A 27,524-nucleotide genomic window follows, 5' to 3' on the forward strand; every position below is an offset into this window, starting at 1 on the left:
TTGAGGGTTCTAATAACTTAAAACTTTATTAGGAACAGTAGCCACATCGTGGTCACATGAGAAGTGGTGGAGAAGCCGTGGAGCCTCAGCAGGTCTAAGGTGGGGCTGGGGCTGGGGCTGGGGCTGGGGCTGGGGCTGGGGCTGGGGCTGGGGCTGGGGCTGGGGCTGGGGCTGGGGCTGGGGCTGGGGCTGGGGCTGGGACTCCAGGCCTGATACTCCATCCTTTCCTGTCCCAGGCAGAGAGGCCAGAAACAACCAAGACAACCTACAAGCAACCTACAGAGGAGTAGACTGAGGCCCAGGACTGGCCCCCAATCCAATACAGCAGTCCAGACACTGGGAAAAAGATGGCTGAAACCCCCAAGAAATGGCCTCTTTCCTGGAAACATGCCCAGTCACACAGCTGGGCCCTCCAGTGCCACCCCTGTGCTAGGCACAGCTGAGGCCTCAGGGTGTGAGATGGGCTGAGGGCAGCCTCAGGGTTGGAGATCTCCTTTCCACCTGCACAGCCTCTCATCCATGGCCTGGAGTGTGGCCTTGTCCTGCAAGACACGCACTAAGCCTCCCTCGCTCCACCCAGTGGCTAGCCAGTCCCAGCAGCCTTCTCCTGGCTTTCTCTCACCTTCACAAAACAGAATCGGACGTAGTGGTCAAAGTCCTTCTGATGGGGCCGGCTGAAGAAGATGGAGACAGGGATGGCCACCAGGCCCTGGGGATGGGGAAGACCATTTCTGCATATAGCCTTGAGAGCTAAGACATCAGCTCAGGGGACAGAGAGTAAGGCTGGGTGTGTCCCCTCCATCTCCTTTGCTGGTCAGGAGAGAAGCTCCCAGGTTTCCCCAGGGAGACAGAATACACTCTGTAGCATGCCTGGGCAGAACTGGGGAAAAACCGCATTTGAACCTCAGAGGTTTGAGCATGGTGATGAGAGCAGACGGGCTAGGTCCTCACTGTCTGGGGGGGGGGGGGGGGGGAGTGGGGAAGATTGTGCTCAGAGAAGGGCAGGGCCTCCTAGAGCCAGCATGGCTTCTTTATGTGAGTGACAAAGAGGCTCTGCAGTAAGCCTTGTATGAGGAGATGTGGAAAAGGATTAGCTGTTGTCCCTTGACTGGACCAGGCTTATGACCTGTGCAGCTACATCTCCTGGCCTGGTGAGAGCCCAGCCTACCTTGGCTTTGATCATCCACTTGACAAAGCGTCTGTCATAGGGCTCATCCAGAGCGCCAGGCAGGTCAGGCATCTCACTCTCTGAGGCAACAAAAGAGGCTGTGTTGAGTTCTCGCCAACTTTGGTACCTTCCCAAATCCTGAGTGACATGGCCAGACCCACTCACTGAAGTCTGAGATGTCTGCAATGAGGAAGTAGCTGCCCTGGGGGATCATGGGCTTGAGGCCCACTGACTGCAGGCTACGGATCATGTGATCTCGGTTTAGATGCATGGCCTGTGGCAGCTGCAAAAAGTAGCTGCTGGGTTGTCCAAAGTGTTGCTGCTCCCGCTCAAAGCACTGGGCTACTGCAGCCTGGACAAGGCAGATAGATAGACAGACAGACAGACAGACTGATGGGTCAGCTATGACCTGTCTGGGGGCTTTCTCTGTCACCTTCCCAGACTGTGGGATTTCCTGCCCTTCTCACCTGGGCCTGTGTGGGGCAGTGGAAGATAGAGTTCTGGTGCACAGTCCGCAGGTGCTTCATGATGTTATCTGGACCCATGACCCAGCCCACCTAAACCAGGAAACAGTAGGTCTCAGGACCAGAGGAGGACTCTCTCAACCCTCCTGCTGCCGCCGCCTGCCACATGGTCACACTTACCTTCCAGCCAGTGGCACTGAAGCTTTTGCCTGCGCTGCCAATGGTCAGGGTCCGATCCCACATGCCAGGGAGGCTGGCTACCCGAGGCCAAGAAGAGCAAATGCTGAAACGGGCGAGGTGTAGGGAAGGGACCCAGGGACAAGGACAGTCTCTTAACTGAGGATTTATCCGCTAAGCTGTTGACAGGACCCATTCAATTTCCTGTTCCTGACAGCCTTGAGAAGCAGATATCACTGCACTCTGCAGAGTTCAGGGAGGGGAAGTCCCTGCCCACAGTCACACCAAGGCACAGTCCCACAGCCCCAGGGCCTGATCCCCAGGCCTAGGCTGCTCCCAGCTTGGGCTCAAGCCCTGCTCAGGTGTCCAGGGGATGCTGCAGCAGGCCTGGCTCACCGATGCTGATGTGCTGCTGCCCATCATAGACCAGCCACTGGTAGACCTCATCAGAGATGCACAGGACATCATGCTGCTGGCACAGAGCAGCCACCAGCTCCAGCTCCATCTTAGAGAACACCTGTGGGGGCCAAGGTCACAGGTGTGCAGCTGAGACTGTCCCCAAGTGCGGAGCCTGCTCAGAGTGCAAGACCATACCAAGGCCTCAGGGCTTCTCTGGACCATCTCTTTGCAATACTGGGATGCAATATTAGTCAGTATTGCATCTAGCTCTGCTCTACAATACTGACCCTGTGGGATTGGATCCCACTGTATAGACAGATAAGTCACTGTTCCAAAGCTACCAGGAAGTGCTTAGGTACTCAGCCCATGCTCCCGAGCCTTCACACCTCTGGGAGGATTGGTCCTCAGAGTTTCAGGCATTCAGCCCTCCCACTTCATGAAAGGAAACTGAGGCCTGGGAGAGTTCATGTTCAAGATCAGAAGGAAAAGTCAGCTTGCAGAGGTCTCTGAATGGATCCCCTGGTACCTTTCCCAAAGGGTTGTTGGGTGTGTTGAGGACCAGGACCTTGGTGCGAGGTGTGAACTTGCTGGCCAGTTCTGTGGGATCCAGTTGCCAATCATTACTGGATCCGAGTTGCCCCTTAGGAGGAGGGTTCTGCAGGAGGAGGTGGGTGGGGCAGCAGCCTTTACTTTCCTGACCTCAGCTCATCTCCCTTCGCATCTGCTCCCATCTCTCTTCTCTCAGCTCTGAACTCGACCTCCATCCTCCCAGTTCAGAGGACTCCCTTCCCTTGTCTATGTCCCAGGAGTCCCTCAACCCACCCATGCCCACCCAGGCGCCCTTGCTAGCCTTTGCCTGCCCATCACCATCCAACATTCCTTACCGGCCTCAGGGACACAAACACAGGGTGACCTCCAGCCATCATTGTCATGGGTTCGTAACAATCAAAAGCAGGCTCTATGATGATGACCTGGTTCAACGGTTAGATTAGCAGGGGGGTCAGCACTGCCCTGAGCTCCTCCCTCCCATTCAGGTGTCACCTCTCACCTCGTCTCCTTCATCCACCAGGGCCTGAAAGGCTGTGAACAAAGCCCCATAGGCACCCACAGTCACCAGCACGTTCTTGAGTGGGTCCATCTCCTGTCCCAGCAGTTTGCCAAAGAAACTTGCCAGTATCTTTGTCAGAGGTGGGTAGCCCTGCCAAGACAGCATGACCAGGCATCCAGAATCAGCCCAGACTGCCCCAGCTCAGCTGTACCCAGCCTTCTAGCACTTTCTAGCAAAGTCAGCTTTCTTGGGCTGAACTGTTTCATCTCCTCTAGCAGCCTGGCCATGGAGTCAGACCCAGAGCTGGTATGTGGGGAGAAGCTGACACTGTGTCTGTCTCCATCTAAAGCACAGCAGGGAAGCAGAAACCCACACCTCCTTGTGCACCTAAGGGCACATTTGTGCTTACCTGACCCCCACAGCCCTGGAGACACAGGTTATTTGTTGGGGTGCATTACAAAGTAGAATGCCTGAGAAACTGTCTTGCCCAAGGTCATAGAGAATGAGGTGCAGGAATAGCGTGGGTTTTTTTTCCTTTTTAAACAACTTAACAACAACAAAACATGTATTTGGAGGGGCAGTGGTGGCGCACACCTTTAAACACAGTACTCAGGAGGCAGAGGCAGGCAGATCTCTGAGTTTGAGGCCAGCCTGGTCTACAGAGTGAGTTCCAGGAAAGCAAGAACTACATAGAGAGACCCTACCTTAAAGAAAAAATTATTTAGTGTGTGTGTGTGTGTGTGTGTGTGTGTGTGTGTGTGTGTGTTTGTGTGTCTGTGTACATGTGTGCATGCATGCAAGTGTGTGCATGCATAGGTACAATACCACACACATGGTGGTCAGAGAACAACACTTAGGAGTGGCTCTCTCTGCCCACTATGTGGGATCTAGGGACCAAATCCATAGCATCATGCTTGGTGGCAAGTATCTGAGCTGTTTTGCTGGCCCCTACTTCTCCTTCTGAGCTCTGAGACACGCTGACTGAACACTGGCAGACTTGGTGCCTATGGTACTTAGTTTGAGGAAATAGCCATCATGGTGGTAAGTCCTGGAGGCGGCAGCATGAGACAGGTAAGCACATTGTATCAGCAGTCAGGAACCAATGAGAGGGTGAAGACAGGCACAAAACGTTCAGGGCTCAGCCAAGTGGCTAAATGAAGGACTAGAACTTAGGCTAGAAGCCTAGCATGCCAGACAGCACACACGAAGATGAGAACAGTGCGTGAGAACAAAGGTCACACACAGGCATAAATAATGCAACCTGTGAGGGGACAGAGATGCCTCGTGCTTTATCCAGTCAAAGATGCACCTCCTAATGGAAACATAGAGTCAGGGAGCCCAGTTGAGTTTGGTGATGCATACTGAAGGAAGACTGTGTCTGAACAGAAAAGAATTAATTAGCTAGAATGAAGCAGCCTGGAGACACGGAAGTGACAGGAAGGATGGAAATGCCTATGGCAGCCTGCCCCCGCCTCTGCTAGTTAGACACAGGACCTTAGGCATGACACACAAACACTCAGCCATCAAAGATGAGGTGCCTTTTTTCTGTTGGCTTAAGCAAAGAATCTTCTGGGTTTCTCTGAAATCAGCCTCTTGGTAGGATGTCAAGGAGTAAACCTAACTCATGGACAGTTTACCAAGACTTGTCTACCATGTTTTAACGTATATGGCTTTTATTATTATTATTATTATTATTATTATTATTATTATTATTATTATTATTGGTCTCAGTATGTGGCTCTGACTGGCCTGGAACTCTATGTAGACTAGGGTGGCCTCAAACTCACAGATAGCCAACTGCCACTGCCTCTTGAATGCCGAGATTAAAGGCGTGCACTACCACACTTGACTTTCAAGTCATTAATTTTACCTGCAAGTTTATCCTAAGGGATGGAGAGATGGCTCAGTGGCTAAGACCACATATTTCTCTTTCAGTGGACTGGGGTTCAATTCCCAGCACCCATTTAAGGCAGCTCCACAACCACTTGTAACAGCTCCAGGGGACATGCCACTCTGGTCCACAGGAGCACCTGTGCTCATGTGCACAGACCCATATACAAACACGTATAACATAACCGATATTAAAAATAATAGAACAAAGACATATATGCTTTTAAAGATAAACTGGCGATGTTTATAGCAGCCGTGGGAAGCAGCCCACTAGTCAGACTGGGTAATTAACACATGGCACATCTGGGTAATGAAAGAGAACTAAATGGTCATTAAAAGGTGTGAGGAAGATGCAGAGAACAAAGCTCCACCTGATATGGAACTCCTACACCTAAGGCTCAGGGAACATCACCGAAGAGTGGGTGGGAAGACTGCAGGAGCCAGCGACGAGGATGTCTGCTGAGACAATGTCTTCTATACAGCACAGGGAAGCCATGGAATTTCAATAATATCACTGTCTAAACAAAACCTGCATAAGGACAAAACCAGTTGACATGCCAACATGGATGTAGGCCATCTTACAAGGCCCCGCCCAATCAGTGGCTGCTGAGAGACTCACTCTTTTCCAGTGGTGAGCCCCGATAGGTTATCTAATCTCAATGGTCAGCCCGAACACTGCACAGAGGGATACTAAGTGGCCTCTGCACGGTGTGTATTCTTACACATATTATAACCATGATAACTGAAGAAGAGCTGGTGAATTTCAGAGGGAATGCTGCGCACAGACAGAGGTGGAGGAAGGAGGGAAATGATGTCAGTACAGTACTGATGCATGAATTCCAAAAAAGGAGTGAGGAGCTGCACGTAGCTCAGCAGGAGAAGCGCTTGGCACCCCTAAGGCCCTGGGCTGGGGGATTTTATAGGATAAAAGGACTGAGGCTTTGACTGGAAGGATGTCCAGGATACATTCCTACTGACAGCATCAACTTACATTATAGTATATTATATTACAGGATGAGTCTATTCAAGGTAAGGAATAGTAAGCATCACAAAGAATGTTGGGAAATTCCCTCCAGGCAATGCTAAGACTGCAAAATTTAAGAAGCACTGTTCTAGCCAGCAGTGGTGGCATGTGCCTCTAATCCCAGTACTTGGGAGACAGAGGCAGGTGGATCTCTGTGAATATAGTCCAGCCTGGTCTATAGAATGAGTACCAGGACAGCCAGGGTTACACAGAGAAACCCTATCTTGAAAAACAAAACAAAACAAAAAAACAAACAAACAAACAAAAAAAAAAACAAAATGAAAAGTACTGTTCTAGTCCAATGTTGGCAACTGTCTGTTATGTGTCTCCTCGCAGAGCCCCTGGCTTCAGTCTGATACCAACAGCAGCCTGTCTTCCCGGGTTGCTTGACTACCACCTCTTCCTGGAAGTGCCCTTCCTACTGCCGTGTGCCACTTCCTCCCTTCTCAAAGCCTGGGTCAGATGCTTTGTTCCTGAAGGTTCCTGATCTGTCTTCTGCCCTGGGGCCTGAGGTGCAGGGCATGGGATTCTCAGTAACTGAGGGATGCTGAACTGGGCTCTGTCCCATGAGTCTTGACACTTAAGCTACATCGCTGCCCATCCCCCAGGACCTTCAGGAGAGGCCGGAGACTCACAAATGCCATGGTGTACTGGTTGAGCATGAAGTTCTCACTGGTAGCCTGCTGAAAAGCTTGCACAGCAAAGTCTGGAGGTGAGAAGTCAGGGAAGCCCTGGCCCAAGTTCACGACGTCATACTCCTTGGACAGTCTGATAAACTCCAACCTGGCAACAAATAGAAAGTCAGACTCTGGGAGGTCACCTGTTCCTCCGAGGGGTACTTGTGCCTGTTTGGGTCAGGGAGAATATACATAAGACAATTTGGAAAGATAACACACGCCGGGCGGTGGTGGCTCACGCCTTTAATCCCAGCACTCGGGAGGCAGAGGTAGGCAGATTTCTGAGTTCGAGGCCAGCCTGGTCTACAGAGTGAGTTCCAGGACAGCCAGGGCTACACAGAGAAACCCTGTCTCGAAAAACCAAAAAAAAAAAAAAAAAAAAGATAACACACCTCTACCCCCACATGTGTAGATTCCATGTTTTAAGGTGGCCAGGTCCTATACCAAGCATATGGCTCAGCCCAGTAGACTTCAAACTTTGACCATGACTATGGTAAGAAACATTTGTGGGAGGCTATGGGTTGTCACATGTCCTCTCTTCTCCTAACTTTCTGTCATTCATTCCCCACTTGGCTGGAGGGCAAGCCAGCCAAAGCTCCATCCCTGAGCTACACTCTGGCTGCTCTAACCCTTTAGAGACACCTGCTGAGTGGGGCGTGGTGATGTATTGCTTGGAGATCCCAAAAGGATGTCCTAACCTGTTACACATCCTTTCCCAGCAAAGTGTGAAACGCTTGGCTCCCATCACCGCCAGGCGGCCTGTGTGACTGACTGTGGTCTGAGCCAGTCTGCAGACAGAGCTGAGTGCCACACAATGCCAGGCTGTTCCTTTGTATCTTGGCAATGGCCTTCATAATAAGCTTGTGAGGTCGGTAGAGCACACTCTCTGAGTCCTGTGCATTGCTCTGTTGAGTTAAGTGACCCCAGGAGGAGCTTGTGGGAATCAGGATGTGTATGTGTGCACAATTGTGTGTATGTGCATGTGAAGTCAGAGGACAGCCTTGGGTGTCACTCCTCCTCTGGCTCCTTCTCTTTTTGTTTGAGCCAAGGTGTCTCACTGCTCTGGAATCTCATTGAGCAGACCAGACAAGTTGGCCACCGAGCTTCTAGTGATCCACCTGCCTCTGCTTTCCCGGTGCTGGGATTACAGGTGAGTGCCACCACAATTAGCTGACCCAAACTCAGGCTCTCACACCTCAGAGGTCACCACTGCTTTGGATAGGTCATCCTTACAGCCCCAAACAGTCACAAGCACCGACCACAACGTGTGTCTGGGCCTGGCTCTGTGTGGTGGGCCGAAGACCTGTTGTTGTGGGCCATGGCAGGGCCATGGACAGGACATATGAGCCTCAGTGCTGTGTGTGTGTGTGTCTGTGTGTGCGTGTGTGTACCAGCTATATCACTATTTGATGTGTGGCTCCCACAGATGGGAGGGCAGCAGCTGAGTGGTTATGTCTTTTTCTGTAGCTTCACAGGGTAAGACTTGACTTTAACTATAGCTTCGTGCACGACCAGCCACTTAAAAGATTCGTAGTCTAGTGTGACCCCAGTTTACACAGGGCATCTGGGAAACTTTGTAAAATATAAATGCTGCCCACAGGGACGTCTGGAAGAAAGGTGGCCCCCACTTTGTCTAAAACCAAAACCAAAATCACTTTCCCCCGCCTTGAGATGGTGTCTCTCTTTGCAACCCGGGCTGGCTTATAACTCACTATGAAGCCCACGTTGGCACCAAACTCACCATCCTCCTGCCTCTGCCTCTTGGGTGCTGGGGTTACATGTACATGCCACTATGGGGTTACATGTACATGCCACTATATCTGTCCAATTATTATTTTTTTAAAGATTTATTTATTTCATGTATATGAGTACACCATTGGTCTCTTCAGGTACACCAGAAGAGGACATCAGATGCTTGTGAGCCACCATGTGGTTGCTGGGAATTGAACTCAGGACCTCTGGAAGAACAATCAGTGCTCTTAACCACTGAGCCATCTCTCCAGCCCCAATTATTTTTTTAAATATTGTAAATCTTTTGAAGTATTTAATTATATTTATCTGTACCTATGTATGTGTGAACACACGCACACAGGTGCCAGAAGGCCAGAAGAGGACGTCCCTCAGGCTGGAGTTGCAGGCAGTGGTGCACCACCTAGTGTGGGCTCTGGGAATTGAACTCAAGTTCTTCACAAGAACAGGAAGTGCTGGCCACTAGCCTCAACCTCTAGACTATGGGGATTATAGGTAGCTGTCACTATACCCAGTATTTCCCCCCCCCCCGCCCCAAAGTGAGGTTCTTGGGTTGTTGAGTCAAAGTGTTGTTCCAGGGACCTTTGACTCCTCAGCTCAGTTGACTCCAGAGTCTCTCCTGTAGTCGGGAGGGTTATGTATATGCTTCTGCATTATGACGGCTGCTCTTGGTTGTCAACTTGACAACATCTGGAATTAACCAATCCAAGTGGTTGGGCACACCTGGGAGTTTTCCTTAATTAAATCATTTGAAGTGGGAAGACCTACTCTTAATACATATATATAATCCCCCAGAAAGCCCTGATGAGTACATGCACCTCTGTAACTTTTTCAAGTATACAGCTCTGGTTATGCACCTGGCTTAATATAAGAAAGGAAGAAAGGAGATTTCTGAAGTCTTTCAAATACATTTCTACTGTATTTACTGCAGCACTAACAGCATGCACACAGACCTTCCACATCCTAAGTGTGTTCGAGCACTAACCTGGAGCCCTGGGTCCTCTCCCCAGCACTGAGGGGGAAATACTGGTCTGTATCATACTTTCTTCTTTTCCATTGTCATGTGTATGTGCGTGGTGTAAATTGTGTAAATGCATGTCTGGATGTGTGGGCACACGCGTGTGAATATGATTGTGTGTGTGTGTGTGCAGGAGGAGGACTAAGGTTGATGTTGAGCATTGTTCCCCATTGTTTTTCTATATTAGTCAATGAGACAGGGTCTCCCAGTCACACCCAGAGCTTGTCAATATAGCTGGTCATGTTAGCTAGTTTGCTCTGAGAATTCCTTGTCTCTGTCTTTCAAGGCTGGCATTACAGAGAGGGAGCCATGATTACCAGGCATTTACATGGGCTCTGAACCCTGGACCTCATGCTTGCACGGCAAGCACCTAGCCACCGGGCCATCTCCTCAGTCACTGTATCAAACTTTCTTAGCTTAGCTCATCCTAAAGCACCTATGAAATAAAATGAAGGCTGACCCTTAGTATTTGTGGAGAAATGGGTTTCAGACCCCCTGAGTACAGGATATCTAAATTGGCGGATATCTAAATTAGCAGAAGATCCGGTCTCTTAGCATAGCATTTGCATATGATCTGAGCACTCTTCCCACATCCTTTTCTTTTTCCCCACGCTGGGCAGGCCTGGTGGGTCCGTCCCTGCCTTCCCACATAGCTCCTCTCTAGAAAACTCAGTGCCAGTCACTGGATGTGCCATGTAAACCGCTGTTACTGACTGAGGGCAACAACTGTCTTTATGTGTTCAGTAAGCGTGTACATTTTTCATTTTGTGAGTGTACGTGTGTGGTGTTTGGTGTATGTACCCATGAACATGCATGTAGAACCCAGAGGAGGTGGTGGGCAAGTATCTTGCCCTATGAATCCCCTATTCCTTTGATACAAGGTCTCTCGCTGACCTGGAGTGAGGATGCTGGACAGCACAGCAAGCCCCGGCAGCCCTCCTGTTTCTGTTTCCCACAGCTCTGAGATTACAATGAGACATGGCCATGCCCAGCTTTTTAAAAATAATATGTGCTAGGATTTGAACCGAGGTAGGTTCTCTAGCAGATGCCACAGGTCCTCATACCCACTGAACCATCTCTCCAGCCACAAGGATACTTTTTTTAAAAAATGCTTTTGGTTTCCAATGGGATGAATCCCAGATGTATGGAAGCCATAGGTATGGAGGATCAGTTGTCATCCGTGGGAGCCATGCCCTGCTGCCTAATTTGGAGCTGTTGCTAGTCCACAAGGCCCTTCAGGGAGAGAAAACCATCTCCAGTTTGTACCAGTGTTTCCTGCCCAGCCAGGTGGGGGTCACTCAGAGATTTGAGGCTAGCCCACTATCTTGCCTCTCCTGTGCTGTGGCTGGGTACACTGAGTCACTACAGGTCAGAGATTGTCAGCCCATAGGAGAAAGTTCAGCCAGACACATTCCCAGCCCGTCAGCTCACCAGGGGTTGTGATCGATCCCATCCAGCCTTCGAGCCTGCAGCCGTTTGGCCATGGTGTGCTGGGTACAGAGAAGGGAAGTCCAGTGTGAGAGTCTTCCTGATATGGAGTGTGAGCAACCCCAGACAGCTGCTTTAAGACCATAGCCCCACCCTCTGCTTTCCTAAAATGGGTGGAGACCCAGGCTTAGGCGGCCCAGCTAGCTGGGACCTGTTCTCCCAGCCTACCCTTGCTGACTCCTTGAAGGGCTCCCATCACCCTTCCAGCCTCTACCACCCACCTGAGGGAGATTGTGAGAGGGGAGTCCACCAGCCCTGACTCCACCGATGGTCAGGTTACAGTGACCCCAGAAGGGCTGAGGACTGGGAATAGGGGTGAGAGGGGAGAAGGACGGTCCCAGGAACACTGGGCACTTGCACTAGCAAAGGTCTTCCGAGGCTTGTACACACACTTAGGATGATCTGGCTGGGCTCCTTGTACAGATGAGAGCTTGTGGCAGGCATAGGGGGTGATGTATTCAAGGTCACACAACAGGACTGCTGCCTCGAGGCCAACTTTGAGCTCTGATGAGGGGTTTTCTCACTCAAGCCCAGGAGGGAGCAAAGCTAGGTCCCTCCCATGCTTGGTGGACAATGGAAAATCATGATGGTTGGTCAAGGTCTGCTAAGTCCCCACAGCACCCGCAAGGCACAGGAGGACCAGAGGCATGCAGAGGCTCAGAGAAGCTGCTAAGGACCGTGTCACAGTGCTTGTGCTAACAGTCTTGGCACCAGGCCCTGCCCTGGAGAAGCCTTGGGCCATGTGTGGTGTGTAAGGCTTCCCAGCAGTCTGAGACTCCTAGGGATGGGAACAGTTGGGGTGTGGCACGCGACATCTTTGCCAGCTCTGTGTCCTGCTGAATCCTGGATGATGTCACAGCTAGCACTCACAGTGTAGACCACAGAGCTCAGAAGAGGGTGGTCCTGAGACTGCCTCATTACATCCAAAATGTCAGGGGTAATTTTCATTGCTATGTTGATCAGCAGATATTTTACTTTTTCTTCTTTATTTATTATTTTTCAATTTATGTATTTTTTTAATGAATTGGTGTGAGGTTGACAGATCCCCTAGAACTAGATTTACAGACAGTTGTGAGCTGCCACGTGGATCCTGGGAATTGAACCTGGGTCATCTAGAAGAACAACAGGTACTCTTAACCACTGAGCTCTCTCTACAGCCCCAATTTTTGAATTTTTGAGACAAGTTCTCACTGTGTAGCCCTGGCTTGCCTGGAACTCACTATGTAAACAGGGCTAGTCTTGAGCTCAGGGACATCCTCCTGCTTCTGCCAAAAATGTTAGAAAATATTTTAAAAATTTTATAAAATAAATTTTCTTTGATTTTTTTTTTTTTTTTTGAGACAGGATTCTTTTCTTTCTGTTTAGCCTAGACTGACTCAAACTTGTGGCAATCCTCCTGCCTCAGTCTCCCAAGTCTTGGGATTACAGGTATGAGCCATCAAGCTTGGATAAATATTTTACTTTTGTTGTTTTTACTGTGTTTTGAGACAGGTCTCACTTTGTAGTCCTGGCTGGTCTGAACTTTGCACTGAGGTTCAGGATGGCCTTGAACCTACGGACCCACAGAAGTCTTCTAGCCTCAGCCAAGCTCAGCCAAGCCTGTCATCCCAAGCGCTGGGAATTCCAGATGTGAACCCCTATCCAGCTAAATGCTTCTCTCTCTCTCTCTCTCTCTCTCTCTCTCTCTCTCTCTCTCTCTCTCTCTCTCTCTTTGGTTTTTCGAGACAGGGTTTCTCTGTGTAGTCCTGGCTGTCCTGGAACTCACTCTGTAGACCAGGCTGGCCTCGAACTCAGAAATCTGCCTGCCTCTGCCCCCAAGTGCTGGGATTAAAGGTATGCGCTACCACTGCCTGGCTAAATGCTTTACTCTTATGATTAAAAAAAGTAGGAGACAATCACAATTTAAAAGAATGGTTAGTGATAGCATATACTAATATCAATAAAACAGGCTGCAGAACAGAATGTGCTAAGTGTTTCAAGTTTTCATTTATTTTATTTATTTTGAGGCAGGATTTCTCTGTGTAGCCCTGGCTGTACGTGAACTCACAGAGATTCTCCTGCCTCTGCCTCAAAAGTGCTGGGATCAAAGGTGTGCCCTACTGCCACTACCAGCTACACGTATGTTTCTTTAAAATACCTAGGGCTGGGGCTCAGTGGGTAGAGGGCTCCCCTCCTGTGGGCCCTGGGTTCAATCCCCAGCATCGCATAGCCAGCATGATGGCACACACCTGTAATCCCAGCTTTTAAGAGGTGGAAGAGGAGAGGATCCGAGGGTCATGTACAGCTACACAGTGAGTCTGAGGCCAGCCTGTGCTACATGACACCATGTATTTAATCAATAAGCAGAAATCTCTAATCTGTATATATCTATGCATGCACACTCTGCTTGCACCTAGTAGGGATGACACTGTAAGAAGGGGGGTCACCCAGGGGCTCACAGAGGCTCTTCCTCTCTCTCTCTCTGCTTTTCTTCTTCCCAGTTTTCGTATGGTCCTGCGTTTGGTAATGTGTACAGACATTGCATTATTTGATTGTTTGGGTTTTAGGTTTTTTTTTTTTTGAAAGTTATAGCTTATTTATTTTCTGGGGGGTACGCACGTTACAGCATGTGACAATGTGGGTCAGAGGACAACTTGCAGGAGTTGATCTTTAGCTCTGCTATGTGAGTCCCAGGCATCAAGCTCACGCCCTGAGACTGGGGGCAGGCACCTTCAGCTGAGGAGCTGTCTTTCCGGCCTGATTGGATGATTTCTGGCTCTTTTTCAGTTTTGATTGATGCTAACGAATGCAGTTGGCACTGCTCTTTTCTGAGTTTGAGCCTGTCTCTAACCTACAGCTTCATGGGTATTTCCCCAGGTCACAGCAGAGCCTCTCCCTCTGGACAACAGTGTGAAGCCAGATGCACTAGGTGCTATTCACCTGGTGGTGTGAGAGAGGGCGTGGGGGAACGAGAGGGGGCAGAATATGAATGAGATGAATGAGGTGAATGAATGACTGGATGGATGAGGCCTGACAGTGGGTGTGAGGGACAGAGGATGATGTGGGGGAAGTTAGGTGGGGTGGGGAGGGTGCAGGGCACAAACTCACAGATGGACATAAATGAGTGAATTTAAATGGCCTTGAGAAGGAGAGAGAACTAATCGTCATTCCACAAATTTGGGGTACTCGAGAGGGTGGCCTTCGGGGAAAGGCAGTCAGTACATGGAGAAATGAGGGAACAGCACTGTTCTCAAGCTGTGTGTACCACAATCAGCCGACTAAGATGTATTGTGCACCCACTGTATACTTTGAGCTGAGCACTGGGATAAGCATGGGTGGGCAGCAGCCAACACACAAGCATCCATGCAGAGCTAAGATCCAGAGGAGAGAAGCAGAGCCACGGGAGGTGACAAGCCAGCTGTAGTCTAAAAAGGCTTCTGGAAGAGCAGGCTCATGCACAGCTTTAAAGGCAGGACCAAGCCAGACCCCAGCACCCTACCCCGGGCTGTGAACATGGTAGAGTGCCATGCTGGACACTTACAGATTGGTGCACGCACCGGCTGAGTGAGGCTCCAGCCTTCCTTCCCCAGAGTGGCCACACCAGGTGCACCGAGAGGCCTGCGGCACTCCTGAACATGCCTCCCAGATCCACAGGCACTGTAGACTTCCCCTCCAGGGGTACAGAAGGGCAGACGGCCTAGGCCAGAAAATGGCTCCAAGCCAGGGCCTGAGTTCCACACACAATTCTAACAACAACAACAAAGAATCACTGTGCACTGGGCTGCTGCCAGGAGCTGTATTGCCTGACTTCCCCTGAGTCACCTCAGTCACACTCACCTCCAGGGGCAGGTGACCTAGGTGAAGGTCACTGACAGATGCTAGCAACAACACACATAAACCCAGACTCCGGCTCCAATTCTGGAAGCACACGTACACACACACACCCAGGATTCCTGCTAGCATAACAAAGCTAACCCAGATCCCCTCACTGGACTGCTACACATGGGACTGAAGAACCTGGTGAATGACACCAGAGAGCTACAGCTCACAAACTCAAACTGACAGAAACTACAGAAATAAAATCTCAAAAAAAAAAAAAAAAAAAAAAAAAAGGGCTGGGGAGCAGCTATGTAGTGGTACATGTCTATAACCCTAGCCCTGGATAGGCAAGAGGATCACCACCAAGTTCTAGTCTAGCTAGAGCTGTAGAATAAGATCTGTCTCAAAAAACAAACAAACAAAAATAAATCAACAACAAAAATCAAGCCAAAACACAACCAAGAATAAAACCTAGCAGACAACTCCGGGAAGCTTGGATGCATCACATCACCCGATTTCAAAACTTGCTACAGAGCAAAGCTGCGAGGACCAAAATATAAAATAATAATAATAATAATAATAATAATAATAATAATAATAATCAACCCAAAGGGAACAGTATCAGCTGGCCAGACCACCCAGAGCTCCCAGAGACTAAACCACCAACCAGAGTACACATGGAAGGAGCCATGGCCCCAGATACATATGTAGCAGAGGATGGCCTTATTTGACATCAATAGGAGGGGAGGCCCTTGGTCCTGTGGAGGCTTGACGCCCCAGCTTAGGGAGATGCTAGAGCAGTGAGGCAGGAGTGGGTGAGTGGGTGGAGGAGCACCCTCATAAAGGCAAAGGGGAGGGGGAGAGGGGATGGGACAGGGAGTTTTTAGAGGGTAACTGGGAAGCAGGATGTCATTTGAAATATAAATGAATAAAATGATTAATAATAATAATAATAAAAAACCCAAAGGGGACTGACTGAAGGACAGACATACAGAGGATGCATCAGAACCAACAATTCCCAAATCAAATGCCATGCTCATGGGTGATTGCTCCTACAGAGGCCAAAACAATTGTGGGAAAGAACACAGTCTTCAACACATGCTGCTGGATCAACTGGACATTAGCACTAGCCTGAAATGACACCCAAGTCCCCCCTCAGGCAAAAGGTGTTTACTCAGTCTGTTAATGAAATGCAATACCAGGAGACAGAGGCCGTGGGAGCAACTGGCCTATGTTCTAAGCACTGGAGGAAAGGACAGGATTTTAAAAGGCAAACAACTGAGCCAGGTGTGGTGGTGCATGCCTATAATCCCAGCACTTGGGGAAGTAGAGGCGGGGGGGGGGGACTGTTACAGACTGTTACAAGTTTGAGTCCATCTTGATCTACATAGCAAGTTTCAGGCAAACCAGTACTATAACATAACAAGATTCTGAAAACGCGCACGTGTACGCGCGCGCACACGCTCGCACACACACAGACACACCATCACTTTACAGATTGGTGTGATGCCTTTGTGAAGCTGTGGCATGGATGGGCCTCAGAATTTGTAGCCCTTGTGGTTTGATCCAGGTTTTAAATATTTAATGAAGAGCATGCATGGGCTCTCTTTCCTCAAAAGCACCTATGTAGTGACATTTTTGAAAACTCTGAAATTTTAGTTTCTTGAAAAAACACAGGAATATTATAAGAATGTGTTTTTGTTTTAATCCCAGGTGTGGGATGTGGAGCTGCTTCTTACTGTCCGCAGCAGCTGACTATGATTTGCCTCGTGCTTTACAGGGGTGCGGTTTGTGGTGGTGGTGGTTTGTTAGTCATCGTGCTCAAAGAAGAAACAAGAGGAAAAGGATTAGATTCAGGGATCTCCATCTCTCTCCCCTCTATCTAGTGATGGGGGGGGTGAGACAGGGTGGGGGGGATAGAGGGTGGGAAAAAGAAGGACCCACGAAGCAGCAAAGACCAGCCACTATAAATCCCAGGCTCTGTGTGACGGTGCTGAACCAAAGAATACCGTTTCTGAGATCTCTCTTTACAACACTTACACAGAAAGAATGGCTTCCAAGTGGGATCGTATTGCATGCCTGTAATCCCAACACCTAGGAGACTAAGACAAGGAGATGGAAAGTTTGAGGTCAGCCTCAACTACATCTATCAGCTTGGATGGACTACATGGTGAGACACTGCCTCAAAGTTAAAAACCCTGCCTCACACCATGTATCAAAAGATGAACTCGTATGGGTCTTGTATGACGTCATCCCTGACCCTTCTAGTCCCTGCAATGCTCCCTCTTCCACCAGTGTTCACTGAGCTCCACCGCATGCTTGGCTTCCATCAGTTGCTGGATGGAGCAAGCTTCTCTGCTGGGCTGGTAGTTATGTCAGCTCCTGTCTATGAGGATAGCAGAATATCATTAGGAAGCACTGCCTTTTTGGAGGGGGGCTCACTGAGACTGAACTGACGGTCAGGGAGCCTCCATTGGTCTAACCTAGTCTCTCGACATATATTTTATAGATGTGTAACTTGGTGCTTTTGTGGGACTCCTAACAGATGGAGTGGGAGAGGGAGCTAGTTCTGACAATTTTACCTGTGTTGGGGACCCTTGTCCTCTTACTAGGTTCCCTTGATCAGCAGCCGTGTTTGGGTGATATCTCTGGGAGGCCTTGCCCTTTTTCTGATGGGGAGGGGAAGGGGGCAGAAGGGACTGGGAGGAGAGGAGCAAGGGGTAACTATGGTCAGGGTGTAATATATCAGAGAATGCATTAATAAAAGAATGAGCACATGACTACATGTATGAGCTAAAGCAGCAAACACCTCACCTGGGCCTGGGCGGACACCAAACCCTCAGCAGGCTGAGGAAGGAAGATTGCAAATTTATTTATGCTATGTGCATGAATGAGTATTTTGTCTGCACACACGCCTGTGTACTGCATGCATGAAATGCAAGGCCAAAAGAGGGTGTTGGATCCTCATCCTCTGTAACTGGAGTTACAGATGGTTGTGAGCTCCCAGTTGAGTGCTGGAAGCCGAACCCCTATGCTGTCCTCAAGTCCGGACAATGCTCTTAACCACTGAGTCATCCCTCCATCCCTGATTGCAAATTTGGAGTCTGCTTAGGTTATATAATGAGATCCTGCCAAATACCAGTGGGTATAGTACAGGTCTGCAATCCCTGAATTCAGAAGGCAGGGACAAGAGACTGAGGCCAGATTGGCCTTCACACTAACACAAGCCAGCTGTGGCTACACAAGAACACAATGTGTCTATTTATTAAGAGTGTGGTGTGCCCCTGTCTGATGCTGATGTTTGCGGTCACCTGAGTCCCCAGGCACATTTGTCATCCTGTGTGTTAGCTTCTCCCCAACATATATTTGTTCTATACTGAGACCCGAAACCCTTCTCCAAACATGTATAGGGCTGTGATAAATAATTTATAATATACTTCTCTCTCTCTTTCTTTCTCTCTTTCCTTCTTCCTTCCTTTTTTTAGATTTATTTATTTTTTATTTATATGAGTACACTGCAGCTGTCTTCAGATAGGCACCAGAAGAGGGCATCAGATCCCATTACAAATGGTTGTGAGCCACCATGTGCTTGCTGGGAATTGAACTCAGGACCTCCGGAAGAGCAGACAGCACTTGACGTGCTCTTAACTGCTGAGCCACCTCTCCAGCCCCACTTCCTTCCTTTCTTCCTTCCTTCCTGCCTACCTTCCTTTCTTTTCCTTCATTCCCTCTTCTCTGTATCTTTTCTGCCACACACACATATGACCCCCCCTCCCCCACTTTTAGATTAGGGTCTTATTATTGCAGCCCAGGCTGGCCTCAAATTTGTGATCTCTGAATGCTGAGATCACAGGCATGTACCAATACACCAGCTAAATATTTCATTTTTTATGGCTTCCAGATATAGATTTGCCTATGACCTGGCAAATCCACTTCTATATTTACTATAAAGAAATCTGATGTCTTTGCAAAATCTGTCATGAGTTTTTGTTTTTTTGTTTTTTTGTTTTTTTTTTTTTCAGTGTTATTATTTCTAGGCAGTGCTGGGGACTGAACATAAGAGTTCATGTCACATAAGCATGAGCTCTGCCACTGAGCGGCACCTCTGCCCTACAGCATCACTATCCATTGTAGTGAAATTGTAGAAAATTATCCATTGTAGTGAATTGTAGAAAAGGGGGCTGGAGAGATGGCTCAGTGGTTAGGAGCACTTGCTGCTCTTCCGGAGGTCCTGGGTTCAATTCCCAGCACCCACATGGTGGCTCACAACCATCTGTAATGGCAGTACTGAGAGATACTATGCCTCATTCCAGCCTACACACACACACACACACACACACACACACACACACACACACACACTGCATGCAGGCAAACACATAAAATAAAAATAAATTCATCTTTTTAAGGACATGTAGAAAACAATCTCCAAATATTCACCAATGGGTGACTAAAGCACAGGATAGCCATGCAGTGAAATAAACTCGTACGTGCTGTGCTGTGGATGACTGTGTGCACGCTGAGTACAAGACACCACTCACACGGGGCCACACACTGCATGCTTGCTCTCACACGAAGAATCCAGAATCCAGCACCAACCAACACAGAGGTGACGACTCAGCAGAAGGTGTGGACAGGGGACAGGAAATGATTATTTGGTTTGTTTGGGAGATTTTTTTTATAATTAAAAGGCTTTTATTGCTCATACAACTGATAGGTACACCGAGTTTACTAAGTACCGTTGACTTGTACAGCTAAAGATGGTTGGGGGCTGGAGAGATGGCTCGGCAGCGAAGAACATTTGCTGCTCTCCCAGAGAAACCAAGTTGGAGTCCCAGCACCCATGTCAGGTGGTCCACAAATGTAACTCTAGCTTCATGAGATCCAACAGCCCTGGCATTGCAGGACCTGCTTTGTGGGTGCACATATGCACTCACTTGAGGTTTAAAAACAGTGATTAGGGCTAGGCACAGTGTCACAGTCTATAACTTTGGTACTTAGGAGTTGGTGGCAGGAAAATCATGAGTTTTTATTGTTAAATATGTTCTACATTTATGTATTTATTTATTTATTCATTATCTCTCTGTATGTGTACACACAAATACACACACACACACACACACAGCTCACGTGTGGTGGTCAGATGATACTTTTCAGGAGTCAGCTTTCTCTCTCCATCATGGAGGTTCTGGGGATAAAGCTTGGGTCACCTGAGTCTGGGGCAGATGTTGTAACCTGCTCAGCTATCTTGTTGGCCCCAGAATCATAGGTGTTTTGATGCAACCCAAGCTACATAGTAAGACTGTGGCTCAAAACAAACAAACAAACAAACAAACAAGGGCTGGACCTGCAGCTCAGCAGTAGAGCCCTTGACTAGTATGTCCCCGGCCTGGGCTCTGTCCAAGCTGGACCACATGAATAAATACATCTTCTCTGGGTCTCTCAGCTCAGCTCGTGTAGTAGTGTACATTAGGCAAGTTTCTCTCACTGCACATGGAAGTGTTCCAACAAGGACACTACAGTGTTTCTGTTCCTAAGGCCAGCTACTTAGTCCCATGCAAATGTGACTTCCCATGTCCAGGTCCCTTGCTTACCTGCACGTGTGTCTTTGCTGGCTCACTCTCTTTTCTTATACTCCATTTTGTGAAATGCTACATGGGTCCTCTGGTTTTATCACTTGGTGACAGCATGCTTTGCTGCCTGTCCCTGAGCAAATACAGTGACTAATCAGCCCCCGACACGGGAAACAGAGACCTGACATGACTGGTTGCCACTCCCATGCAACCTGTCATTCTGCAACCTGTCCTTCCGTGAAATCTGTTGGGAAGGAACTAACTACAAAGTTCATGTTATGCAACTATCAGTGATTAACTTTATGTGGTCACTGACATTTGAACTGTGTTATTAAGAGCCAGGGTTATTTAACTAAATCTGGACAGCTGCAATTTATTCTTCTCAGAATAGTGCAGTGAGGCCTGCTTATTATAAACAATGGTTATGATTCTGCTGAAGTGTTTGAAGAGGCTCTGTTGAATTATAAATCCCGGCTTCTCTGGGTTGATTTGTAAGTGTGTGTTCAGTGTGTATGTGTGTTCATGTGTGCACAGGAGCAGTGTGTGGCTGTGGGGGGGGGAGGGCACGTTAACCTACTGTGTCACCCCTCAGCAGCCCTTCGTCTTGTTTTCTCCTCCCCGGGAAGTACTACAGGTGTGCCAGGTTTTCCTTACACTGGCACTGGGAATCGAACTCAGACCTTCAGGCTTATATAGCAAGCCTTCACCAACTGAGCCATCTTCTGAAACAGTTGCTGGTAAAGCACTTGTCTGGCATGAGTAGATCTGGGCTCTATTTTGAGCAAGGCTTTGAACTCGCAGAGACTTGAAGTATATGTTTGGTGGCCTGAGGTTGGATTGGGGGTAGGATAGTGGGTTATAAAGGAGAAATGATGTCCACAGGCCTGAGGGACTGTTGGTCACAATTGTATTTGGTGACAGTGGCCTAAGTCTGAACATTTATTCAAAATCATGAAGAATTTGATGGGATGTAAACTCCACAGGATGTGGGGTGAAAGGGTGGAGGTGGAGTGGGGTAGGGAGCCTGGATGGCGGCCCAGAGCTTAGGAGTACATGCTGTCTTGTCGGAGTGCTGTCCTGTCAAAGGACCTAGGTTTGGTTTCTAGCACCTGTGTCAGATGGCTCACAAACAGGCCTCCCTGGCACACACCTAAACACACACACACACGGGGGAGGGAGGGGGAGCAAGAGGGAGAGAGGGGGTCATAATTAAAAATTTTAAAATAAACTGGGTAGTGGTGGCACACACCTTTAATCCCAGCACTCGGGAGGCAGAGGCGGGTGGATCTCTGAGTTTGAGGCCAGCCTAGTGAGTTTCAGGACAGCCAGGGCTACAAAGTAAGACTGTCTAAACAAAACAAAACAAAACTCTCAAATGAATAAACATAACTAAGAGGCTGGAGAGATCTCTCAGCAGTTAAGAGCACTGGCTGTTTTTCCAGAGGATTCAAGTTCAATTCCCAGCACCTACATGGAGGCTCACAACCATCTATAACTCTAGCTCCCGGGAATAGGAGTCCTCATCTGGCATCTGCGGATACAGTACACAGATACTGCTCTGGCTAACTTGATGTTAACTTGATATAAGCTGGAGAGGAGAGGAGAGGGGAGGGGAGGGGAGGGGAGGAGGGAGGGGAGGGGAAGGGAGGGGAGGAGAAAATGTCTCAATTTGATCAGGCTATAGGAAGGCCTGTAGGGTGCTTTCTCTCTCTCTCTCTCTCTCTCTCTCTCTCTCTCTCTCTCTCTCTCTCTCTCTGTTTTTCTTTTTTTCTTTCTTTCTTTCTTTCTTTCTTTCTTTTTTTTCCTTTTTTTTGGTTTTTCGAGACAGGATTTCTCTGTGTAGCCCTGTCTGTCCTGGAACTCACTCTGTAGACAGGCTGGACTCTAACTCACAGAGAATCACCTGCCTCTGCCTCTCAAATGCTGGGATTAAAGACGTGCGCCACCCTCCCCATCCCCACCCTTGGAAGTGGAATCTTCCTTCCTTTCTTTCCTCTCTTTCTTCCTTCCTTCCTTTCTTTCTTTCTTTCTTTTTTCCTTGTGGATGTTTTCTTAATTAGTGATTGATGCGGGAGGGACCAGCCCACTGTGGGTGGTAGTCCTGGGCAGGTGATCTTGGGTTCTAGAAGAAAGCAGGCAGAGCAAGCCCTGGGGAACAAGCCAGTAAGCAGCACCCCTCCATAGCCTCTGAATCAGTTCCCAGCTCCAGGTCACTGCTTGTTCCTGTTCTGACTTCCTTCAGTAACGAACAGGGATATGGAAGTGTAAGCCAAATAAACCCTTTCCTGCCCAACTTGATTTTTGGTCATGGTGCTTCATTGTAGCAACAGAAACCCTAAGACAGGCATATATGCAGGCAAAACACTCATAAATGAGCTAAAAACAAGTAGATAGATAGATAGATAGATAGATAGATAGATAGATAGAATAGAGCATGGTGGTGTACACCTTTAATCCCAGTAGTTGGGAGGCAAAGCCTACAGTTCTCTGTGAGCTCTATAACCTGGTCTACACAGCATGTTCCAGGCTAGTCAGAGCTACACAGAAGTGCCCTGTCTCAAACAAACAACCCACCAGAGAATCTCTGTCATGGGGGCAGCACAGGTGCTTGGGTACACTAAGGTGACATCTCCACCAGGGCAGGGATCCCGGAGGGGCACCTCCCTGAACCTAGATAGCTAATGGCCGCCAGCATCACCTTATGAAAGCTTCTGGATGACCTTGGCCACCTGGCATGCTTCAACAACTTGGTGCTGATGCTGGCTGTGCCCTGCTGATCCCATTGTACAGTCTTGTCCAGTGGGCTGTGTTTACTCTAGACAATGTGCAGAGCCACCACAGGCTGGCCTCAGGAGTTGGCTGAGTCCTGAGTGTGTAGTTTCCATGTTCCCTATTTCTTTTTTCTTTCTTTTTCTTGATGAACAGAGAATAGTCTCTTGACAAGCCAAAATAACAAAATAAAACAACACTACCTTTTGCTAGGCGGTGGTGCTGCACACCTTTAATCTCAGCCCTTCAGAGGCAGGGGCAAATGAACCTCTGGTTTTGAGGCCAGCCTGATCCGCAAGCAAGTTGCAGAACAGCCAGGGCTACACAGAGAAACCTGGTCTGTAAAAGCAAAGATTAAATAAATAATAAAGTGGCGGGGCTGTGACAGAGTGGTTACTCTGTCACAGGATTCAGGTTTCACTCCCAGCAGCAACATGGTGGCTTACAACCACCTGTAACCCAGTCCTAGGGATCCAACACCCTCTTCTGGCCTATACAGGTACTGCATACATATGAACAGACATGCATTAGGCAAAATAACTGTACACCTTTTTTTAAAAAAAGGCACCAGGTACTGTGGTCCATGACTTTAATCCCACTAGGCAGAGGCAGGGAGGTCTCTGTGAGTCTGAGGTCAGTCTGATCTCCATAGGGACATGGCATCCAAGGCAAAGTCATTTGTTCCAGGCAGAGGGCTCTAGTCCCTTGAAAAATATTTACATTTTCCCTGCTCAGCTCAGACTGCCAGGAGATGGCTGCTCACTGACACAACACTACCATGGTGCCCACTGAATTGGGGCGGGAGAAGCTTGGCTGAGACCTGTCCCCATTCCATGACAAGGAGAAAAAAAACTGAAGCTTGGTCTTAGATGAAATGGTCCCAATTCCACTACTGCCCTGGCTATGGAACATGGGTTCTTAGGGCACAGCCGTGACTCAGTTTACCCATCTGTAGAGTGATAGAGAATCAGTACAGCAGGTACAAGAGTGTGAACCTGATTCCCAGCACCACACATATACCAAGCAAAGTGATAGTCTAAGCCAGGTCATGCAATGGTCCTTGTATGCAGGCAGTGACTTGCAGTTAACCAGGGACCAGTTACCACTGAAACCTACGAGCTTTCCGCAAAAAACCTATTTCGCAGAACTATCGAAGATGGCTTAGTGGTTAAGAGCCATACTGCTTTTAGAGAAGACCTAAATTTGATTGCCAGCACCCAAACCAGGTGGCTCACAACTGCCTGTAACTTGGGGCTGGAGAGATGGCTCAGTGGTTAAGAGCACCGACTGCTTTTCTCCTGAGTTCAATCCCCAGCAACCACATGGTGGCTCACAACCATCTGTAATGGGGTCTGGTGCCCTCTTCTGGTGTGTCTGAAGGGAGCAATGGTGGTGTCCTCATACGCATAAAACAAATAAATAAATCTGGAAAAAAACCACAAAACTGCCTGTAATTCTAGCTTTCAGGGAGACTTGATGCCTCTGGCCTCCACAGGCATCTGTAGTTATGTACACACACACACACACACACACACACACACACACTACTAAAAGTAAAAATAAAAATCTCTTTTAAAAATCTATTTCATGACACAAAACACCCCCACAAAAGTTTCTTGTTCAATAATGAATCCAGCCCCCTCCCATCTTTTTAAGCAGTAACCTTTGTAAGAGGTTCCATAATATAAATATCCCCCAAGAGAAATGCTAGCCTAACAGATAAGCCACATAAGACAGAGACCCAGGACCCCTGACCTTGGAATGGGCTGAGGACAAAGAAGTGGCTTCTGCAGCTCTGACTAAAGGTTCCCAGCCCACAGGTATTGGTGGCAAGCTCAGGTGTGACAAATAGCAGACAGTTTGTTCCTTTTTCCCTTTATAAGATGCTGAACCAAAACTGAACTCTTATTCCTTGGACATATATAACAGAGAGGGAGGGGCCCAGCAGGAACCTAGGAGAACAGCCCACTAATTTTCTTTCTTTTTTCTTTTTTTTTTTTTTTTTGAATTTATTTATTTATTTTGTGTAAGTACACTGTAGCTGTCTTCAGACACCCATATGAGGGCATCAGATCTCATTATGGATGGTTGTGAGCCACCATGTGGTTGCTGGGATTTGAACTCATGACCTCTGGAAGAGCAGTCAGTGCTCTTAACCACTGAGCCATCTCACCAGCCCCGCCCACTAATTTTCTAGGTAGAGAAGATGAGGGTTGGAGCAGGGAAAGGACTTACCCAAAAGCAGAGTCCCAGCAATGTACAGGAGCTGCCTGCAAGCTCTGGGAGTCTGTGGGGCCCACTATCTGCTGGGACTAGCCCTTTCCTGCTAAGCTGAAGTGATTTGGCCTCTTGGCCACAGAGGCAGGGTCAGGCCCTTTCTTAATAGCTAGGTGTCCCTTTCCTTGGCAACTTGAGAACTGGGGGGGTTGGAGGGGGGGGGAAGAAACCAGGAAGACAAAGCCTCTTGTCCTGACATGTGACACCTTTATTTGCATTACCAGGACTGCTGCTCTGGGGACAGACTGCAAGGTCTGTGCAGGTGGGCAAGGTAAAGAGCATGCCATTGGTCTTCTGTTACTCCCTCTGGATTAGCAATCAGGAGTCAGGTCTTGAGGTTACTGCAGTAAAGTGGAGACTGAGGAGTCGAGGCTTAGCTATAAAGAACGGTGTCATAGAAACTAGACTAGAGTCTCCAACTGGCTTCTGCTCTAACAATTTGCACTTCACCAGCCACTTAGGACCCTCAGGGAAGGCTGGACTGGCATTCTACACTCTTCTCTGTCACAATCTTGGAGAATTCCCCCTCTGACTCCGCCCAGCCTGGTTCCTTGTTCTATGTAAAGGTTTTGGACGCAGGAACTGACTGCCAAGTTGCCCATTGCTCTCACAGTACACGTCCTGTTCGAGGTGAGACCCTTAGCCCCCTACTAGTTCGGCTACACAGTAGATCCAAAAGTTAGTGCTAAGGCTCTCAGGGAGCAGAGGGAGAGACCAGGTGTCTTCAGAGCCTCCTGCAGATGGGAGGAGAGTGAGGATCTGTGAGAATCCTTTTCCAAACCCCATGCTTCATCCATTGATAAACAGACCCGATGTGTATAAAAAGGTGAACCTGTAGGGCCACCACTCAGTGTCTATCATTGTGGTCACATTTGTTCATGGATGATGCTCCATCCAGGTCTATGGAGAAGCGAGCCTTGGACTGCATCCCAGGCTGTCACTGTTCTCTTTGGTTCACCCCTCCCTTCAGCTAGTCCTCCTGTCAGTCCCATTTTCTCTACAGGTCATGTGGCATGTCTGTTCTACCCCTGGTAGAACATGGGTTTTGAATATCTGACTAAAGCAGGCTAAAACCGCCTGTACTCAACTTTCCAGTTTCTCCCTATGCTGGTTGTGATACACCAACTAACCCCCTTAAGTTCCCCTAGCCTGGCGCCTCCTTTATTAAAGGGAAGCAAGGAGGGCTCTAGGAGGAGACTCGAACTTAGGCATTGGCTCAGCAGATGATTTCATCCTTTTCTTTCGAAGAATCAACACAGTAGTAGAAGAATGCACACAGTAGTTCATTTCCTCGCCTTGTTCCCTTGTGCCAGTCAACCAGTTAGCAATGTGTACACATTAGTAAAGCGTCGGCAGGCACGCGAACCGAGACAGCAGTAGGACTGAAGGCTGTTCTTTCTGTCCCGTTATTTTTTAACCTAAATTATCTTGGAAGTTATTCCACACTAGTACTTGAATCCAATTGCCGTGCAGTCCAGGAACCGACAGAACCCAGAAGAACCCACAGAGACTATCGGCGCTAGTTCTGCAGGCAGTCTGCATCTTTTTGGCCAGGACTACCTTGGGAGAGTGGACATGGGTGCAGAGAGAGCTAGCCTAACTGGTCCCGTGGCTGAGATCAGAGCTGCCATGACCGCGGACGCGTTTTTCTCAGGGGACAGATCCTTCTTTCAGAGAAGCTACACATCTCATACAAACAGAAGCACATGCATCAAAGAGCTACAGCACTCTCGGAAACCAGCCAGGTTCAACACACAATCTAAATGAAACCTCGCACGAGAACCAGGAACTGACCTGCTTCAGCGAACAATTGCTCTGTTCAACAGCCAGCGACCCCAAAAGTATTCCCAAGGTTGCAGAAGTCTCTGTTCCTTTAAAGAGGCCGAGCCCTAGATGGGCTACTTCCGCCCAGATGCTACTTGGCTCAAGAGCACCGTCAGAAGCGGTGCAAAACTCTATGTGCCTTTTAAAGACACCGGGACAGCCTAGGGGCCCCCTCCTTTTG

General features: G+C 48.6%; 1 protein-coding gene across 9 annotated transcripts in view; it reads right to left on the reverse strand.

The window, feature by feature from the left end:
* The window catches only part of Kyat1 (kynurenine aminotransferase 1), a 27,795-nt gene continuing 271 nt past the window's right edge, over window positions 1-27,524 (reverse strand). The window contains exons 1-14 of one of the 9 annotated variants that reach the window (XM_034495315.1): window positions 27,314-27,488; window positions 14,623-14,827; window positions 11,046-11,104; window positions 6,806-6,953; window positions 3,257-3,406; window positions 3,093-3,179; window positions 2,735-2,863; window positions 2,206-2,326; window positions 1,813-1,889; window positions 1,636-1,725; window positions 1,334-1,520; window positions 1,169-1,248; window positions 623-709; window positions 1-542 (exon numbers count right to left, since the gene is read on the reverse strand). In XM_034495315.1, coding sequence (XP_034351206.1) covers window positions 477-542; window positions 623-709; window positions 1,169-1,248; window positions 1,334-1,520; window positions 1,636-1,725; window positions 1,813-1,889; window positions 2,206-2,326; window positions 2,735-2,863; window positions 3,093-3,179; window positions 3,257-3,406; window positions 6,806-6,953; window positions 11,046-11,104; window positions 14,623-14,718 — 1,377 coding nt within the window. In that variant the 5' untranslated portion in view covers window positions 14,719-14,827; window positions 27,314-27,488 and the 3' untranslated portion in view covers window positions 1-476. Of the gene's footprint in view, window positions 543-622; window positions 710-1,168; window positions 1,249-1,333; window positions 1,521-1,635; window positions 1,726-1,812; window positions 1,890-2,205; window positions 2,327-2,734; window positions 2,864-3,092; window positions 3,180-3,256; window positions 3,407-6,805; window positions 6,954-11,045; window positions 11,105-14,622; window positions 14,828-20,494; window positions 20,662-27,313; window positions 27,489-27,524 lie in introns of those variants that run through there. The other 8 variants (XM_076928427.1, XM_076928428.1, XM_076928430.1 and 5 more) reach the window with 8 other exon arrangements.

The sequence above is a fragment of the Arvicanthis niloticus genome, chromosome 2 (genome assembly GCF_011762505.2).
Source record: "Arvicanthis niloticus isolate mArvNil1 chromosome 2, mArvNil1.pat.X, whole genome shotgun sequence".
NCBI classification, from domain to species: Eukaryota; Metazoa; Chordata; class Mammalia; order Rodentia; family Muridae; genus Arvicanthis; species Arvicanthis niloticus.